The sequence below is a fragment of the Durotheca rogersii genome (genome assembly GCF_024521655.1).
Source record: "Durotheca rogersii strain YMJ 92031201 chromosome Unknown GGS23scaffold_4, whole genome shotgun sequence".
NCBI classification, from domain to species: Eukaryota; Fungi; Ascomycota; class Sordariomycetes; order Xylariales; family Xylariaceae; genus Durotheca; species Durotheca rogersii.
This window is the reverse complement of record NW_026251235.1, coordinates 2546524-2565400: the sequence shown is the minus strand read 5'-3', so window position 1 is coordinate 2565400 and position 18877 is coordinate 2546524. Positions and strand designations below refer to the sequence as shown.

At 55.3% G+C, this 18877-nt stretch overlaps 6 protein-coding genes across 6 annotated transcripts; 3 read left to right on the top strand and 3 right to left on the bottom strand.

The window, feature by feature from the left end:
* Window positions 1-3603: 3603 nt before the first annotated feature.
* On the bottom strand, window positions 3604-5916 carry GGS23DRAFT_382509 (UROD/MetE-like protein). Its single transcript, XM_051513445.1, has 2 exons — window positions 4646-5916; window positions 3604-4522 (listed from the first exon to the last, which is right to left on the bottom strand). Exons 1-2 carry the CDS (start codon window positions 5450-5452, stop codon window positions 4127-4129), a joined length of 1203 nt encoding a protein of 400 aa, XP_051375043.1. The 5' UTR covers window positions 5453-5916; the 3' UTR covers window positions 3604-4126.
* A 408-nt stretch (window positions 5917-6324) lies between these two features.
* On the bottom strand, window positions 6325-6831 carry GGS23DRAFT_594460 (uncharacterized protein; the record flags this gene model as incomplete). Its single annotated transcript, XM_051518167.1, has 2 exons — window positions 6325-6451; window positions 6530-6831. The coding sequence occupies 2 exons, from the start codon at window positions 6829-6831 to the stop codon at window positions 6325-6327; spliced, it is 429 nt and encodes a 142-aa protein (XP_051375042.1).
* A 2350-nt stretch (window positions 6832-9181) lies between these two features.
* GGS23DRAFT_382445 (putative Acetylxylan esterase A) lies at window positions 9182-10884 on the top strand. Its single transcript, XM_051513444.1, has 5 exons — window positions 9182-9668; window positions 9731-9851; window positions 9959-10189; window positions 10257-10297; window positions 10358-10884. Exons 1-5 carry the CDS (start codon window positions 9368-9370, stop codon window positions 10564-10566), a joined length of 903 nt encoding a protein of 300 aa, XP_051375041.1. The 5' UTR covers window positions 9182-9367; the 3' UTR covers window positions 10567-10884.
* Window positions 10805-11604, bottom strand: GGS23DRAFT_594458 (uncharacterized protein; the record flags this gene model as incomplete). Its single annotated transcript, XM_051518166.1, has 4 exons — window positions 10805-10878; window positions 11023-11185; window positions 11284-11417; window positions 11523-11604. The coding sequence occupies 4 exons, from the start codon at window positions 11602-11604 to the stop codon at window positions 10805-10807; spliced, it is 453 nt and encodes a 150-aa protein (XP_051375040.1).
* Window positions 11605-14169: 2565 nt separating this feature from the next.
* GGS23DRAFT_382309 (FAD-binding domain-containing protein) lies at window positions 14170-16519 on the top strand. The gene is made up of 4 exons (XM_051513443.1): window positions 14170-14393; window positions 14517-14853; window positions 14914-15340; window positions 15407-16519. The coding sequence occupies exons 2-4, from the start codon at window positions 14668-14670 to the stop codon at window positions 16423-16425; spliced, it is 1632 nt and encodes a 543-aa protein (XP_051375039.1). The 5' UTR covers window positions 14170-14393; window positions 14517-14667; the 3' UTR covers window positions 16426-16519.
* An 841-nt stretch (window positions 16520-17360) lies between these two features.
* Window positions 17361-18790, top strand: GGS23DRAFT_382129 (uncharacterized protein). Its single transcript, XM_051513441.1, has 2 exons — window positions 17361-17896; window positions 18035-18790. Exons 1-2 carry the CDS (start codon window positions 17884-17886, stop codon window positions 18703-18705), a joined length of 684 nt encoding a protein of 227 aa, XP_051375038.1. The 5' UTR covers window positions 17361-17883; the 3' UTR covers window positions 18706-18790.
* The last annotated feature ends 87 nt before the right edge of the window (window positions 18791-18877 follow it).

Here is an 18877-nt window from a genome sequence, read left to right as displayed (position 1 = left end):
CCCCGCCTATCGGGTCTATAGCTAAACGCCGACTCCGGCCTCGAAAAGGTCCGGATTTGTAATAATGAGGCGTTATGATCCTAGCGGTGCTGAGTTCTCGCGCGAATCTCACGCTACTACGCCGCGAGGTCGACAGCGTGCGTGAGTAGGGCCCTCGCCTAGGCAGAGCTATGTCTCTCGGTAGCGAATCCCCCCCCTAATAAACGGGGATAAACCCGCGCCTATCGGGCTCAGTAGAAGGGAAGGCGGTAGAAACACTACATAGAGAGGATTCCAGGGTAGCTGTGGTGTTCTCGATGGGGCTCTAGACTTTTGGGTGCGTCTATGTAGCGGGCAATCGCTATTGTTCGTCTTAGATCGTCCTCGCCCTCGCCTTCGCCTATTTGTGCCTATACCACGCATTCCAATAGGGAGGGTTTACCTCCCCTAGGTATCGCCTATACATATAGGACCCGTATCGACCCCGCGGGTGGAAGAGGGGGAGGAGGGGGGGGGGGGGGGCAGCGGTCTAGTCGAGTCGACCGGGGCTCGGGTCCGCGCCTATTCCGAAGGATCGGCGAAGATGCCAGACGCCAGACTGCGATACCATATCGTTACGCTCGCGCGCGAAGAAACCAGTCCGGAGGTAACCTTATGTCACGGGTGGTGGTGGCATAGTGGCGAGGTGTGGGGGGCAGCTCTCTCTTCCGGATATCTACATATCGTGAAAGCGTTGGAGGGTTTCCTATAGGAACAGGCGCTAATTCTGTAGTAACGTTGGTGGATGGCGGGATGGGTTCTGTAACATCGCGCAGCCGACAGCGGCCCAAACTGGCGGGAAGACGCGATGATGCCCTGGCAGGCCAGAAGGGTTGCGGTGCCTGGCATGTCTGCTACCGAGAGGCGCGGTTCTATCGGCTAGGCGCGAGAGAGAGAAGGACGGGGAGGGGTGTGAGGGATTATAGGAGGATGCTACGGGTTATAACTATAACTCTGGCGGCTTGTTAGGCGGATGCGATAGCGACGACTCAGGGATAGGTAGCGGACGCAGGCTGGTACGGATATATAGGGTGGCCCGCTTGGAGAGGAGAGGCTGCGAAGACGGCTGCGCAAGAACGGAACCATGGCCAGGAGATCCTGTATTGAAGACACAACCCTGCTACTCTTCGACCGAGTGGGCGGCACCAAGCGAGCTCTTGGGGCTATAGAGCGGAGAGGGAGGGCGAGGGAGCGCTGAATTGGGTATGTGTTTAGGTTGCGTAGAAGGATCGTCGGATACCAGGTAGTACTTTGGAGCACCGCAACGCACCGCGGGACCGTGAGTCCCAGAGAACGATATACCTAGTAGTTGCATAAGCCTGTTAAGAACACGTGCATATACCTATGTGTCCATAGCCCCAAGGGCGGGCGCTAGAGGTAGCTAGCCTTTAGCTCCTACAGGTAGGGACCCCGGGGCCGGCAGCTCTTGGCTGCGCTGATCAAAGCTTATAACGGTCTAGGCATCGTATGCACATATAGGGGAGGGTCGCCAGTAGGAAGGGCGAAAGCAGAGACCCCAATCACATCCCCGATTCTGCCCCGACCAAAGCGATGGTGCGCCGACGCCCCCGAGCCACTTTCCTTGTCGGGCGAATAGAAACCCGCGTGATATTCGACGTGACGCGTGCTACGAACTCGGCTACGTTTCGGTGAACTATTACCTGTCCGCCTTTGAGATCAAAAGCTACCAACGTACGCCCTTCGGCATTCGACCGAAGTGGTCTCCTTGACAAGGCTTCCGCGGCGGTCAGCTCCACACTCTTTCGTCAGCGCGATAGGCGATACGCTCCGGTCTTCCCCGGAATGGTACCGGCGCGGTACCGTCAACACTTGCCCTCAGGTAGAGGAAACTGAGCACTATCCGCAAGATCTCAACGAACCACGTGGCCAAGATTAGAATATCGAAATAGAAAACATAGCGATTCGCTTTCGGTGCCTCGGCGATTGATTGCAGATACCTAGGTAGACCTAGCACCGGGGCAACTTACAGTACGTGCCCAAAACGTGATTCAAGCGCTTACCATGGGTTCGCCTGAACTGGATACTACCAACGGATATCTATACACTTTTATAACTGTTTTTTCGACGCCGAAGAGCTAGGCCTCGGTGCCTTCCACCGGCACGTTATGTATATCGCGTCTTTTTTTTTGGGGGGGGGGGGGGGGGGGAGGAGATAGTGAGATAGGTTGTAGTCAATGGGCCCGTCTCTTGGAGTCCGGGCTGCCCTCTGATTCCTCCAACGGCCGCTTCCGCGCAGTGAAGATCTCGGCCCGATCAAAGTCGATCATCATCACCTTTCCTCTCTCTTCGTTCCATACCGTATTCAGATGCCGGACGTCCTCGTGCTCCACGCCGTGCTCCTGAAGCGTATCAACCAAGTCCTGGAGTCCTGGCAGTCCTCGTCTATGTTGTAGTGGTGCGGTGGGACTAGGCCACGTAGCCTTTTGGATGTGTATTTGTATGGGTCTCGCACTCATATTTTTATCGATCAGACTTAGACCTGTAGACATCAGGTTCTACAGCTATTCACTCGTTTCTCATCTGCCTTCTTGGCCATTCCAGACACCATCTCCATTCTTGTCTTTCCCAGCTGCCGTTTTCAGCTAACCGATCAGCCGACTACAGCTGTTCACAGCTGTGATTCAGTTCGATCGGCACCGGGCCAGTTGTCGGCAGTTGGGTAGTCCTTATACGGGTCTCCATCACAGCGTGCCCACGCTGCTCCTGTTCAATGTCTATGTCTATCTCTACGTCGTGCGGTTTGTAAGTTGCGAGCGTCTCGCCCGCGTACGACATAAGCATCATCGTACAGACATGCGCGCCACTGCTCAGGATGTACGCCGAGGCGAGGTCAAACTGCCCGAGCCAGACCGGGATGTCGTAGCCCTGGAGGGCCTCAAGATGCGCGTACACGTCTGCTTCGTCGGAGAGGAAGTGATGGTGTGCGCGTTAAACGCCTTTGGCGACGAAGGTGTAGCCGTATGGCTGCAACGTGATCTTGAAAAGCGCCCCGATGGCGCCAAATTTTCCGTATTTGTCCAGCGCCTCGCAACTATCGTCTAGGTCGGCGGCTAGTTGTTCTCGTATAAGCGCGGCGAAGCGACTAGAGCTGACCGGGTAACATTTGCCACTGGGCAACGTACCGCGATGATGTGCGGCGTTAGGGCAAGCCTGGTCGATGGCGTCTCCGCGCTTTAGTCTAAGTAAGCATTCCTGTGTATAGTAGGACGGCAGCCGGGGCCGGCTTTGTAATTCGGTTGTTGCCGGGCTCTGGGTCGCGGTCGAGCTCGCAGGAGGGCCTCGCCGGGGAGCGTTGTAGATCCTAGCTGCCGTAGGTGGTTCGAGCTCTCGCGCCCGACGCTGGGAATCGGAATTTGGATCTGTCGCGTAAAACGTAGACGCCTACATTTACGCTCTGCGGTATGTAGGCATATAAGGGCTGGTTCAATTGGTATGTGACAGGATCCATTTTCGATTGGTGTGTCAGGGGCTACGGCAAAGCGAAGGAACTGCTACAGAAATCATCCATCCGGTTCACGAGGCGGGCGAGGATGTTTTTATATCGCACCTCGTCCCATCAGGTCCCCGTGGCTGCCTGACGAGTTGAGCTACCGCGGCAGGTAGGAGGCACCTCTCCTCGAAGGAGAGGAAAGCAGGAGCGACGAATGCAAGAAGTCAGTAGAAAGTACCCCAAACATCGGCAATCGCTGTCAAGAAGAGCCGAGGATTGTTATGACCGCGAAGGGCGGCACTGCCGTCTTCAACTACCTGCCTAACGAGTAGTAGCTGCCTCGTCAGTCCGGTGAGAGGAACGAGTAAAGCGATTTTGCCAAATAACAGCGTCACGCAGCTTGCGTCTGGCCTTGAACACACCTTCCTTGAAATACAGGGAGTTATGGACGTCTCCGTTGAGGAAAGGGCCCTACAACAAACAGGTAGGTGATAACCGCTTAGTACCTTCCCTCCTACGTGCGTATTTTTTCCCCTCTCTTTTTGTCGATTCAGTCTACCACTAGCCCGCGATCAGCTTCCAGGATAAGACAACGCCTAGCCTGCGCCGCCCAGGTGGGAAGGGGAAGAGCCCCCAAAAGCCATTCCCTGGGGGCGATCACGTCCACACCTGGCGGGCGACATCGCGCACGAGCTGCAGCTTCTCCCACATGCGCTGGGGCGTCACGCCCTTGCCGCCGGCGACGCTGAGGCTGCTGAAGCCGCACTGGGGGCTGAGGGCGAGACAGCCGAGGGCCTCGGCGTCGGGGACGCCCTGGGCGCGCGCGACGACCGCCGCTGCCGCCGCGATCTGCGCCCGCAGCGCGCCCGCCTCCTCGAGCGCCGGCGTCTTGGTCGACACTAGCCCTAGCACCACGTTCTTGCCCCGCAGCAGGAACCGCAGCGGCTCGAACCCGCCCGCCCGCGACACGTCGTCGAACTCGAGGTAGTACGTCTCGTAGTTCGTCTCGTTGAACAGCTTGTACGCGATCTTCTCGTACGACCCGGACACCCACTGCGCCCGTGCTCTTTGTCAGCGATCCGCACGCGGACCAGCCCCCGAGACACGCCGGTGCCATGGCCGTAGGCAGGCCTTGGGGACGGGCGGGACGAGAATAGGGGGGCTCAGTGGACTTACGTGTGTGGAGCCGGACATATTACCTCTGCAGAGATGCATCCCCACATGAAGGCCTGCCGGCTTGTCTGCCAGGAGCTGGTTGTGGGTTCGGGTGTACAAGTCCAGGAGCGCGTCCGTGTCGACGCCGTCCTTCTCGCACCCTTCGAGGAACTGCGAGGAGCAGAAGTACGTCAGGTGCGGGTCGTCCACCTGGATATTACGCAGACCGGCATCGTAGAGCGTCCTGAGCTCGGCGGCGTAGCACTTGGCGAGATCGCGGAAGTACTCCTCGTCTGAGGTATAGCCCGACGCCTCGATCCACGCCGTGCCCGGCTTTAGTTGGATGTGCTGGTAATTGGGTGTCGGGATCGTGAACTTGGCGTCGCCCCATAGGTGCCGGGGCAGGCTGTCCCGAAGGGTAAGCCATTCCGACAAGTAGGGAGATTGCTTATACCCGATCTTCCCCGTGCAGATAACCGCCGCTCGTGTCGTAGCCCCCATTTTGGCGAGACCGCTGGTTGTCGGGAAGTCTGTTCGGAACGCGTCCGGAATAGGGAGGTCTGGTTTGGCCTCGAAGCCGGAGAGTCTCTCGAAGAACCCGCCGTAGTAGATTTGGCGAGCATACTCGCCGTCCGTAATCGGTCGTATCTCCTTTTGCAATTGTATTTGGACCACCTCGCGGATTGCCTTGGCCTCGGCGTCCTTGACAGACTGCGGGATGTCCAAAGTGTACATCTGAGAGGGCGAAGAGAGGTCGGAGCGGGCCTCCAGAAGCGACTGGGGCCGCAACAACGATCCTATGTGATCGGCTCTGAAGGGCGGCGCCATTTCTTTATTCCTATGTCACGCAATCTACGAATATTCGCAGTTTAGCCCACGAAAAAAAAGCCTGCAGGTGAAGGTCCCAATCGACCTGGGAATAGGATCGCCCCTCTTTCGCCCGGTGGACCAACGATAACCCCATTACTCCGCATCTAAGCCTATATACCTACATAGCTGGGCATAGGTAACGAGGGGAAGCCGTGGAGTAAACTATACGCTTCCCCGGAAACCCTGACGTGAACAGGGTTGTGGTTCCATCCATCATACTTGGAGATCCGGCGGAAACCCGAGCCAGGCCGAAAGTGACGACGCCGGAGAGGTATTTCAACGCTCTGAGTGAAACATGTTGGAATCATGTGGAATCAACGAAACATAACAGACCATTATGGAATGCAAGGTAAGAAACGAAACTTATTAGCTAGTCGGAATAGATAAGCACCGCTAACACGATTAAAAGGGAGAAGTAGGGGATGGGTGAGGAAGGCGAGTTAGGATAAGAAAGAAGACCGGAGAGAGCTATCAATACGGACATGACTAAAGACACAGTGTACGTTGATTATAATAGCAGGTAAGAACAAGAAACAAGCAACAAGTAACAAAATGCGAGTCGAGTTAACGGGATCCCGTCTCCGATGCCCATATCTCAGAGCGACGCGGGCGGGATCGGTCACGTCATGTACCACACGCCTTTGTGCCCACACCCGGTCGAAGGATGAATATTGACCATATTAGCCACCCGTTCCGACCTTGCGCATGAAAGATGCACTCTCCAAATCCACACAGACTAGAGACCGGGAGAGATGTCAAAATGCCCGCGATAGAGGGTGCTGGAGTTGTCCGCTCCGTAGGTTGACTATTCGTGCAAATCCCCCGTACTCTTATAGATTGATCGAAGTCAGCGGGAAAGTTAGATTGAAGTTCCAGTGACGGAGGCTTAGGGGGTTATCGAGGTAGAGGTTGACCGTGAAGAATTCATCATGGTCGCTACACTGGAATTTCTTGAACCTGGCGGAGGGATGCCCTCCGGTCAGCAAGCAGGCTTTACGACGTCGGGGTGCCCAGGCAGACCGTCGGCAGACTCACGCGTTGATTTTCTGGTAATTCGCCTCGGCCAAGTCCTTCTCGGTCACCTCGACGAAGGGCTTGCCCTTGCCCTCGGCGCGGGCGAAGAAGCGGTCGCTCTGCGGCGGTCCGGCGTGTTGGGCTCCGCGCGCCACCTGCACGACGAAGTCGGGCCTAGAGGAAATGAAGAAGGCGTCGGAATCGGCCGCTATCGAGGATTCCCTGGGAAACCTGGCCCAGTCCATGAACAGGGTGAACCTGGATTCCTGGTCCGTCGGCTTGGGCTGGTAGGGCACGAGGGCGTCGCAACAAATCACAGCCATTTTCGGATCTGGACACGACCTATGTGACGAAGGAATCCTCCAAGGCAGAAAATTTGTCGGGACAGAAAAAAACAAAATATTACCCGCGGGCGTTGTCGGTGGCTTTTTAAAAGGGGCCAACCAAACGGGCCAGCTGGCGGGTTGCACAAAACACAGCAGGGAGCATCGGCGCATCGCAAGACGCCGAAACCGTGATTATAAAACCATCACCGGATACGTGTCGGAGCATCAGCGGACTTCCTGCCACCAGTTGGTTCGGCGTCGTAAACCGCAGGTAAAGACGAAGAAAATGGCCGCGAATACATTTTAGCTGTTAAAGTTGAGTTGGGAAGGACTTCAACAAGCCCGATGCTCTTATCCTTATCCACTACGATGACATAGCCTGGATATATACATAGGTACCTACATACCCCACATTTTAGGGAATCTTGCTCACTTTTGGCACCGGCACGTGATGTCAATTTCTTGACTCATCCCTCTTAATTTCTTTTTTTCTTGGGTGGAAGTCAACACGGGACTTCATCCCGCTCTATTTTCCTAATCACCAGGAAGGAGACTTTACGACGAAAAAATAAAGTAAAAAGGCAAATAAGGCTACGTCCTCAAACCCATACCTAGGTAGTGGGTAAGACTACGTCTACCTACCTACAAATCAGTAGGTATTCCCGCGCGCATTTCGGGGGGGGGGGGGGGGGGGGGGGGACGACAGCGCAAACTAACCTCAAACTCACGGCCTTTGGGTGGCGTATAGGCCGTAGGAGACCTGCGAGACCAACACTCTAACCAACCGAGCCACCAAGACGAGCGTTTCGCCGACCGAAACTCGGCCGTTTTGTAGGTACCTAGCGAGCCGCGCTCCGCCGAGTTTTATCTGCTGCTCTCCATTGGGAACGCTTGCGACGCCCCCTGGTCGTCACAACCTCGCGTGCTCACGCGCACGTGGCTGATAACCTGCTTGCCAGAACGGCATGGCCGCGAGGACCAGCCGAGGCGTCGTGCCAGAGATCGCGGGCTAGCAGGTAGGTAGTTTGTGCAGTGTGTTCTATCGAGCGGGCCGTGCTTGCACCAAGGGCAAGGAAACAACCCAAGATTGCTACTAGGGCGAAATCTAGAGCTACCTAGGTTGATAGAGCGTTAGAAACGTGCAAAGCTAGCCATATACGGGCCAGATAACTAGGGGGCGTGGTGGACGGAATCTGCGAATAGCGCCGAGCAGGAGGTCTGCACTTGATGTTTGAGCTGCTCCACGGGAGGCGTCGCCCTGAGAAAAATGATCGTGAGCAGCTAAACACTCGGTTGCGTAACCCGCGCCAAGGAGTTTCTTGCATGGCAATAGTTTGAGGCTCTCAACCGCCGGCCTAGCTCAGCGCCCCTGTAATGCCCTTTGGGAAGATTAGCGATAATAGGTAGCTTAACACGTCCGCACAAGCGGTTAAATACTACTGCTACTGCCACTAGCACCACTACTTGGTTCTCTCAACTACCTAACCTACGGAGGGGCCAGCTTCTAGTGTCGTCTGGGTCACGGTATTCGTGCTCAGGGTGTCGCCGATAACCACCTGTGGCATCCGGCTATAATGGAGATGTCACGGAGCAGGAATCTGACGAAGGGCTACGTGAGAAAAAGAGGACCCGGCCTCGGCTATCTATCTACCCAGCTCTTGGTGGGCCTGGCTTACATGTAACGTCGCTCAAGCGTCGAACTCACAAACGTGGGCGGTTCAGGGGGGCCGTGTAATCTATTAGATATTATATTTATAGCCGCTCCCACAGAGCCGCATATAATAAGTCCAGAGAGAGGCACCTAGTCCATCAGAGCTCAGGGTCTGTTCGAGTGGCTTTGACATCACGCTTAGGTATTACATATAGAGAACGAACAGGGCGGAGAGACGAATAAATAAATACTGTTATTTCGTAATGTGAAACCGACCTCGCTCGTGACATGCTCTATCCTGCATCCCGAGCTCCACCGGAGACCAGTCCCGGGGTAGCATTCCCATCTTTAGGCGCGACCCTCATACGAGGGAACTTGCCTATTCGAGTAACTCTCTATCCATCCCCCGAGCCCGCGCGTCAACGGAACAATCCACTTCGAGACGGCGGTCCCCAGGGCGAGAGAAAACACACGAATCAGCTCCCGGTCCCCCCCATTCCCCGCGTTTAATTCTCGGGGTAAAGAGCCGATAGCTGGCGGGCGGATAACAGGGTAAAGTAGGCCCCTGTCCTCTGCGCGTCTTCCGCACGCCCTGCTTCCGCGGCACCCCTTGAACCGATAGACCAGTTAGCCACGTGGAACAAATGACGGTGAACCTGCGCCGGAAAAATGGCAGTCCTCTCTGCCACGCGAGGCCATGATGGGTGCCAACCGACGAACGGGGGAACGGAAACGGTGCTATATATATATATATATATCTCTTGGGGCCCTGCTCCCCCCCAGGAGTTCTAAGCACGACACGGTGTTGAGAAGAAATTCTCGCAGGTATCCGGGTTCGGTTCTCGTACGCTGAATAGACCGCGCAAGAGCACCCAGGCAAACATGCAGCTCCTAACGAGGATCGCGGCGCTCGCGTCGCTGGCTACGCTCGGCAGTGGCCAGCAGCTGCAGCGTGTCAACGACTTCAACGCCGTCCCCACCCGGCTAGGCATGTTCTCGTACGTGCCGGCGAACCTCAAGACGCCGGCCCCGATCATCGTCGCCGTCCACCACTGCCAAGGATCCGCGCAGGGGTACTTGAGCACCTCTCAGCTACAACCCCAGGCCGACAGGCACGGCATCATCCTGATCTACCCCAACTCCAAGTCCGGCGGCGGATGCTTCGACGTCGCTTCCACTGCCAGTAAGTCTAGTGTTGTGCATCTTCTTGGTCAAGGCAGGCTTTCTGACACGGGTGTTCCGCAGCTCTTACCCACGATGGCGGTGGTGACAGCCAGACAATCGCGAACATGGTCAAGTACGCGGTACAAAACTACGGCGGAGACGCCAACAGGACCTTTGTAGTTGGAACTAGTTCCGGCGCCATGTACGTGTTATAATCCCACCTTTCTCTCTCGTCGTCTCTTAGGCCCACGCCTAACGACCCCCTGATCTCGTGGTATGGTGGTAGCTGACGCTGGACCGTTATTAAAGGATGGCGAATGTTCTAGCTGGCGCCTATCCCGACGTATTCAAGGCTGTGTCGGTCTACTCCGGTGTCCCTGACGGCTGCTTCTTCGTCCAGGGTTCGACCGCTACCCAGGACCCCCCCGGCTGGGCCAATGCGTGCGCCAACGGGCAGCTCACCAAGACGGCGCAGCAGTGGGGTGACCTCGTGCGATCGTACTACCCCAACTACACCGGACCCCGACCCCGATTGCAGATGTAAGTCGTCTCGTCTCGGCGCCGCTCCGCCCTCGGGAGGCTCCCTCAAGCTGACGCTACACACTAGTTTCCACGGAACCGCCGACAGCACGCTCCGCTATCCCAACTGTGAGCTCTCCTTATGGCCCACATTAGAAGGGGGATGTCGTACTGACCTTGAAATTGTAGACCAGGAGCAACTGAAGCAGTGGTCGGATGTCCTAGGGCTCACGACGAAGAAGGATACGGCAAATACGCCGCAGAGCGGGTACACGCAGACCATCTACGGCGACGGCACGACGACGACGGCCCAGCTCGTGGGATACAGCGCCCAGGGCGTCGGCCACACCGTGCCGCAGCACCCGGATATGGATGTCGCCTTCTTCGGTATCGCTTAAGGGAAAAGAATCCGGGCTTGGAATGGGACCCAAAGGATCAAGCCAACATGGGTCGTAACCCCCGTTTTGGACTGCGAGTAACTAGGCCAAGTTCTCCTGTATATAACGCAGACGTTGCTTATGGTGGATGTATTTGGGCATACATAGCTATTGTACACATTACCGTGTTCCCCGCATCAACGTCTCTTTTTGTCGCGGATCCCGTAGTAAGCCTTGTCGAGACCGCAGCGCTGCTCTCTCACTTCTTCGTCGAGACTTTGGCTAGGTCGGCAAGCGCATCGCGGCGCTTGAACTTGGCATCCTGAATGACGGCTACAATTGGTGTCAATAGACGGCACATCGCAGTCCCAGAAGTCGTAGTAACGGTAAGCAGAAGAAAGGAAAGGCGGACGGGTCGACAGGGAATAAGGGTAGTGGATGGGGGAGATGGCTGGCACGAGTGAATCAAGCACGTACCGGCGTCGGCGTCACTAGAGAAATTACCGGTCCACTCGATATAAGTGCTGTCTTCAAACTCGCCGGAGGTGACGGCATAGCAACGAATAGTAGATAGGACCGAGGAGTAAGGGAGCTCCGGGCGGGCGTCGATAACGCTGTACGTGATGTAGTGGTTTATGGTCTGCGCTCACAACCTCACCCTCCAAGCAAAAGGAAGGGGTCCGTCTGGTTAGCGAGCTAGCTCCACCTATCCTCGGACGTCAATCAAGTAAGACGTACGCTGTGCTCCTCCTGCTTGACTTCGAGCTTCGTGCCGTCTTCAAATACCCACTGGACGATGTCGGCCTCGTCGCTAGCACCCTTTACGAACTGGCTCGACTTGAGTGCCGACCAGAAGTGGCTGAAGTTCTGGACTGTTGGAGTGCAAGAGGGGGACACGCACGTCAGCGATGGAGCGCCACGAGTAGATACGTTGCACATGATTTAGCAGAAAGGGCCGTGATAAGACGAGGACTGACGCTTGATGTGGTGCCAGACGTGGCTGAGAGGCGCCCTGATGACGGCGGACTCGACAACAGAGGTAGATGTCGGGATGGACATGATGATGGTCGTGCCAGTAAAGAAGAAGAAACCGGTTTTTCTTTCCTCTGGGCTAGTTCGGGTAATAGTGAGTTGAAGGTCGATTCGACGGGATCGACGGGATCGACGGGGATCGACAAGAGTGGTGACGGAGAGTGAGGGGAGCGAGATGGGAGACGAGAGAGATGGCCGGGTCGACTTATCTGTTTTTTTACCAAGCTCACGAAGTAGCGGCACTACGATGTTGGGAAGGACTGGGCCGGATCGAAGCTGCCCCTGCCTCTATATACAGCTAGGTATCGTGTCAGGTGCCCGCAGACGGAAGGCGAGACTAGTTGTGGTGCTGGCCCCTTCCTTGTCTACGGCAAACGAAGCCATAACGTCACCACCTGTGGCGTTACGTCAGTTGTGAAAGTTATGCAGCGTATACCTATGCCGATGATCTCCCGGTAGGTGAAGGCCTACTCATAACGCCGTATGCCGTCGATACCTGCGTCTGCCTCGGAGATGTGCGGTCGTGCACGCAGTCTGTCCTAGAGCGCATCGCTACTCTTCGTTGCGAACAAACGGACGTATTTCAGCTGGGATATGTATCGAAACGCTCCGACTACATCCAACGTCTGCGTTTATGTTTGAATCGCCGGTGAGACAGATGATATTAGTTTCTTGCCCCTTCTGGCAATCTATAAGGAGGGGGTTCTGGCACCTAGGTACCTATGACGTGGGTTGAGTGAGAAACGACTTCATCTTATCTATTCCTAACCTCCTCCATAATCGTAGAAGGGGTCCGCTCACCCATTAGAGTCCCCCTAACAGACAGGAAAATTAGGTGTAATATATCCACATGTCTTCCATGAAAAATACCAACACCAGTAAATTGAGCCGAAACGCAAGAGTGAAAGTGTACAGAGAGGAGTGACCCCACGAAGTGAGAGAAGCATGTGGAAACCACAACAATTTTGAACGGACGAGGCCAACGAGCTAGAGCACCCCTAGAGAATATCCGTCCTTCTTCGCCTCCGATATGACTCAAGATACCACGCCTGTAACTTCAGCTAAAGTAGATGCGAGTCTTCGACGGGCTGATTAGACCGTCGAATCTATTAATATTCTAGATTACGTGAGTGCACCCCCTAACCCCTTTCAGCATCGTTGTGCGATGCCAACCCACGCTTCGACTATAATTGGACTTCTTAGATCAGACCCGACGAACCCCGTACATGTAGCCTTAGTAATACTACCTACGAATACATTCTTCCTCTACCCGCATTTCTTTCAATACTTTCTAGTAGGGTGTGTACTCAAGTGGTATTATTAACGATGGCCGGCCAGTGATTCAATATGGAGCCCCGCCATACGCCTAGGGCTCTGCTGCTCAACACGATGTGGCTTTTAGTACTAAGGTGAAATAGAAGGGCGATGCTACGTCGTCTCTCAGCCAAAGTTTTGCGTTAGCTCTACCGCAACTGCGGCACCGGGATCGGCCCCGTTCCTCTCTAGGTGGATGCTCTCTGTATCAAGCAATTTAATAATCCCGAAAAGGCTAAGCAATTACCTCTCACGCAAGCCATCCATAGCAATGCCAATTCTAAATTCGAGGAGACATAGGTATATTATGTCTTTCTTAGACGTGATTCGCCTATGATACTACGGGGTCAGTCGTAGCGTACCCGTCGCGCGTTTGCCGTCGTCGGGGAGCCATACGTGCACAGCTAGGGGGACTCTCAAGCATTCCTCTGCCCTCTAGGGTTGCGATGGAGGTCTCATATGCACCTCGATTCCATTACTGACCTAGTAGGGTACAGCTTCCTCGACCCCGAGACTAGCGAGCGCCTTAAAGACAACCCGCGGCTACTAAAGCTGCCGGACGACTAGCAGGTTGTGAATGGAAAGCTGATGGGCGATGATCAGATGGTAATGTTCAAGTCTTTCAAAAATAAAAAGACGGGCGTCGTCGTCAAGTCGGGCCCTTCCTTCGGTTCTGAAGCACTTAGAGCGAGAGGATTTCCTCTGCCTAGAATCGTTCATGTTAGTTTGGGGTAGCAATCGTAAATTTACCCAGGTACGTTCGCTATTCTACTCTCGAAATGTTGCAACCAAGCCCATATAAAGAATTACCATGTCTATATAGGGGAAGACTTTGCCACACGACCCTAATATACCGGTTTATCATAACCTGCGGCATATCTCAGAAGAAGGGAAACACATAGTAGTAGTAGTATTAATTAACATCCGTGGGGACTGCCTGCTGAGGCTATCCCGTGACCTCCCGTGGGGTACTAGGGGCGTGCCAGGCTAGGGCTGATTACAGCTCTCAACTGTACACAGCTTCAAGCTGCTTACAGCTTTCAGTTACCCATCTAGCATCTCTCGTCTTCGCGTTGCATCACCCAGTCTATCCTGTACCCTCCCTCCTCCCTGAGAGGGCAGTTCCCAGTTCGTCGTTTAGAAGGGAAACACGAACTCGCTGGAGCGTAGGTACATTAGGTTCATAAACGCCCTCGACTACCCGAATCACGAACCAAGGTAGCTTATTGCTTGGCATTATGTAGATGTCAGTGGGTCGAGTCTACCCGAGGCGTCGTCTGTACGGAATATTCATAGGCGCCCACATTCCGCCCACGTTGCTGCAGTGCCACGACCCTGACGAGCTCTAGAATCCTTCCGATAATCTTCCGACTCCAAGGTTGGGGGCCAGCTTGCCTCTTCCTGGAGCGCCGATAGGATTGCAATCCGAGCTTCCATAGCAGAACCAACGAACGCACCCTGAGAATGCTTGTCTAGCTTCTCCGTGACACGTATCTCGCGCAGTGCGACTGGCGACCCTGACATACCACCGCCGGCTCATCTCGTCCGGGCTACTAACCACAGGTATCGAGTAAATCGAGGATATTTTGGGACTGAGAGGCGCATGCCTGCAGTTGGGTCGTCAGTTTTAGCGGTAATCGTACCTAGCCCCTGCGGCGGGGATGCCAGTCATCAAGAATTCTCTCGACGAAAATTACGACATAAAATCAATTCGTCTCTGAATTCCCGAAATTGTGCGCCGACCACATATTCATTATACCCAGTGTCGATTTGAAAATGCGGCCGACGTTGTGGTGGACGGTTGCCGTGCTTGCGTCGCCGACTGAAGGAAAGGCGTCGGGCGCCGCCAGCTTCAATTCCAACCCGTTTACGGTGCTGGCGAAGAATGGAATCGCTTCTGACCGCCTAAACGACCTCTCCTCGGGTCTCCGGGCCCAGGAGGAGTGTCATTGCTCACTTGCGGTAAGTTGGGACCTAGGACACTACGCTCCGCGAGCTCGCTTCTCACGAATATGTAACCAGTGTGATGTCCTCGTCAGCGCGCTGGGCAGCGACGGCGTCGGCACCCCCGGTCAGGCATCCTACGACGCCGCGCGCGCCCGGTTCTGGTCAAACCAGCAGTCGTTAGAGACGAAGCCCGCGTGTTTCGTCTTCCCGGCCGACGCGGAAGAGGTGTCGATCGTCGTCCAGCTAGCCCGCGCCACGGAGTGCTCGTTCGCAGTCAAAGGCGGCGGCCACACCGCCTTCAAGGCCTCTTCCGGCAGCCACGGCGGCATCTCCATCGACTTCGTCCGCATGAAGCAGATCACCCTGAGCGCCGACCGGAAGTCCGTAGCCATCGAGCCCGGAAACATTTGGTATGACGTCTACACGACTCTGGAGAAGTCGAACCTAGCGATGGCCGGCGGGCGCGCGGCTACGGTCGGCGTCAGCGGGTTGGCGTTGAGCGGTACGTCTCCCAAGCTTCCCTCCACGCTATCTGCGTCCTAAGGACCTTATGCTCACATATCCCTAGGTGGCATTTCATTCTTCAGCGGCCAGCGCGGGTGGACGTGCGACAATATCGCCAGCTACGAGGTAGTTCTCGCGTCGGGCGAGATCATTAACGTCGACTCGGAGACAAACGCAGACCTGTACTGGGCCCTGCGCGGTGGCGGCGGGAATTTCGGCATCGTCACCAAGTTCGTCGCGGACACCTTCGATCAGGGGCCGATGTGGGGCGGGTTCCTATCGTGGGAGATGCACAGCTCCAAGGTCGCTCTCATCGACGTCATGATCGACTACCTGGCAAAGGGTGCGAAGGACCCTAAGGCAGCGCTCATCGTGTCGTTCGCCTACGCCCAAATTTACCAGATGTGGCTGTCGACGATCATCGTCGACTACTCCGAGCCACAGCCGAGCGGCGGCCACCCCGCCGTCTTCGACCGCTTCTTCGGCGTCGATAACCTGCTCCGGGACACGACGAGGACCACGCTGCTGTCGAACCTGACGCTCGAGATCGCGGAGGCTACCCCGGCTGGCTCGCGGCAGAGCTACTGGACGCTCACGACGCGCGTCGACCGGCAGCTAGCGATCGACATGCTGACGGCGTTCCACGAAGAGATCGAGCCACTCCAGGACGTGAAGGGCTTCCTGCCGTCGTTCATCTTCCAGCTTGTGACGGAGCCGCAGCGCGCGGAGATGCTGCGGCGCGGCGGCAACGCGCTCGGCCTCGGCGCCGCCGCCGGGGAGCCCCTCCTGCTCATGAACTACGCCATCATGTGGGCCGACGCGGCCGACGACGTGGCAGTGCTCTCCGCCACCGCGCGTGCCGTTGCCCGCGCCCGCGCCCGCGCGCAGGAGCGCGGCGTCGACCACCCCTTCCTCTACGCCAACTACGCCAGCGAGTACCAGGACCCGATACCAGGCTACGGCGCAGCCAACGTCGCCCGGCTACGCGAGGTCTCGCGCAAGTACGACCCCGAGGGCGTGTTCGCCAGGTTGCACCCCGGACACTTCAAGTTCGAAGGCCCGCCGAGACAACCATGGTGGTGAGATCGATTTGCCGAGCCCCCCTCCCTATCTTACGAGAAGGGCGGCCCTGGATTAATAGGTATCGTTGATATAAGTACAAGCTATTAATGCCACGGGAAGTTTCACGACATGTATAGCTTTGTGTCGGCGGTTGAATATGTGTTGTTAATAGAAATGGGATGTGTCCGAGGGGGGTACGGTAGTTACGTATGCCCTCTCCTTCGTCGATCCGAGACACAACAAATCTAAGTCTCAAATATAATGCAATGTCTCAAGATCAGCGCAATCCACCTACCCCACGCGGCCGTAGAAGTTTTAGGTCACGGCTCGTCCCAACCGTGAAACCCAAGAACCACATTCTGCATGTAACCCCCCTTATCCCCTTCTCTCAATTTTTCATTAGTAGGCACTTTAACTTATGTATACACGACAACTTACCGCTTTTGCTAGCTATTGGCGAACATATGATATCGCCTATGTGTTCGGGAGCTTCAAACTCAAGTACCACAGCGGGCTGTGGATATTAATATACGAAAAATAGCTGCCCTGGTCGATACATAGGTAATGATATCTGCTGCAAGTCTGCTAATGGCACCCCAGTTTGTCAATCCAGATTACACATTATCTTGAGGTAAGGACTGCAGGTGTCCGAATTAGCATTGAGGGTAAAGCTGACTGACACGGAGAAGTCTATCTCGTGCTTCAACATGGTGAGTTTCTAATATGAAGCAGAAAATAGCAGCGCGTAGGAAACACACAATAGGGATACGCAACAGTCATCTTTTTCATGGGTGTACTGTAATGCCGATCGTACTCATTATGTAGTAACTCTTAGTCTTATCTAGTTAGTAATAAGCCCTTCAATACAGAGCGCCCTCGCCCTCATCCTTTTCCCCGGGAGGACATAGGATCATGTCAAAGAAAATAGGTGGATAATGATGCTGTTTTCTCTATCTGTTCGGCAGACGGAAGCCAGATCGACTTACAAGAAAACATCATCTAATGGCCCGCACGCCACCGCGTCCGTATCTCCTTGCTCGCAGGGCGATAAGGCACGGTTTCTTGTTCTTCGCGCAGTTTAAAGCAGCGGTGCGGTCGTATGGCCAAGACTTCAACGCCTCCCCCGCAGACCGCCAATCAACCGGCAGCTAATACCTATCTCACCATCCCCGCTGATAAGTAGCAGCAGTGGTCCTTTAGGTAAACCCCGAGCGATTTCCGACGCGCACAGGGGTGGATGTAGATAGCTAGATAGACAGATAGGTAGAGAGATGAACAACGGCTTATACCTACCTACGTCGAACGAGGCCGGTCCGCGAGATAAGCTTAACTGCTGTTGCTCTTCCGCTAAACCGGGTGACGAAGACCCTAGCCCCAAGCCTAACGAGTCCATATTTATTCTCTTGCTATGCTAGTCCTTAGACCGGGGCAAGTTGCTCTCGCCGGCATTCTCCCCAGCGAGGGTCGCATCAAATCTGGATGGGGCACCCCGGTACGTGGACAGACTATTACATCCCAGCTATCTATCCCCTCTTCAAGTGACGGCCCCGTATCGGGGGCAAGTCCCTAGCCAGTCGAGAGCCTAGAACTAGAGAAAGTCGTGCTAAAACTTGAGAGACCTGGCGAGAAGGGGTCATCTGTCAGGTGTATTTAGTTAACGATATAGGTAATGGACACCCGTTCCCGTGCATTCATCCGACACTGCGACGAGAAGCCTTGGATAGCATACCCATTCATACCTCCTTGCTCAATACGTCTCCCATGCCGACACCAGCTCTGGGTGGCCTAGGACAACCCGAGAAGCCCCCTTGCTCGCAAGTGGCGTTTGGCGGCGATGGTGGCCTGAGCCGAAAGAGTAAATCCGAGACATCGTATGCAGGCTTACTATTAGTAGCGTTATCCTTCATAGAGAGCATCCTACATATCTATAGTCACAGAAGGCCAATCCCGCCAGAGCTAACAACACCTGTTAGAAATAATGACATTAACACCTATTTAAGTAAGGGAGACACGGAGAGAGATGGCAGAAGCGAGGTGCAAAAGGACGTCGGTATAGACACCTCGGAAACTAGCCTAAACCACGACAACTATCCCTCAAACTTATTTCCCATACAATCTATACCCCCTGGTTATCATCCTGTCCCGCGAGTAAAGCGGCGATGTCTCGGAAGGCGTCCGGGCCATCACTTGGACCTTAATACTTGTGCCCATACGCGCTCCACGCCGCATAGCCGAAGTAGGTATCTCCCCCTTAACCCCTTTTCACCCGTCATGCCGACGCCGACGCGCGATCACTCCTAAACAACGTCGTAATCGTCCGCATGCCACTGCCGTCATAATGGCCCTCGACACTGTCTATGCCACGCGGGGGCTTCTGATCGCGGAGCAGCGCGTAGAACCGGAGGTTGGCGCGGGGAGATACGTATATAGCTATGATCCTAGGAGTCCCATCCCGTGACAGATCGTCGAAGGG

Bases quoted from the DNA above. Each gene is read 5' to 3' on its own strand.
- GGS23DRAFT_382309 (XM_051513443.1), top strand. From the start codon at position 14,668: ATGCGGCCGACGTTGTGGTGGACGGTTGCCGTGCTTGCGTCGCCGACT. The intron at 14,854-14,913 runs GTAAGTTGGGAC...ATATGTAACCAG, and splicing joins AGTGTCATTGCTCACTTGCG to TGTGATGTCCTCGTCAGCGC. The intron at 15,341-15,406 runs GTACGTCTCCCA...ACATATCCCTAG, and splicing joins CAGCGGGTTGGCGTTGAGCG to GTGGCATTTCATTCTTCAGC.
- GGS23DRAFT_382509 (XM_051513445.1), bottom strand. From the start codon at position 5,452: ATGGCGCCGCCCTTCAGAGCCGATCACATAGGATCGTTGTTGCGGCCC. The intron at 4,523-4,645 runs GTAAGTCCACTG...GCACGGGCGCAG, and splicing joins ATATGTCCGGCTCCACACAC to TGGGTGTCCGGGTCGTACGA.
- GGS23DRAFT_382445 (XM_051513444.1), top strand. From the start codon at position 9,368: ATGCAGCTCCTAACGAGGATCGCGGCGCTCGCGTCGCTGGCTACGCTC. The intron at 9,669-9,730 runs GTAAGTCTAGTG...GGTGTTCCGCAG, and splicing joins CGACGTCGCTTCCACTGCCA to CTCTTACCCACGATGGCGGT. The intron at 10,190-10,256 runs GTAAGTCGTCTC...GCTACACACTAG, and splicing joins CCCCGACCCCGATTGCAGAT to TTTCCACGGAACCGCCGACA.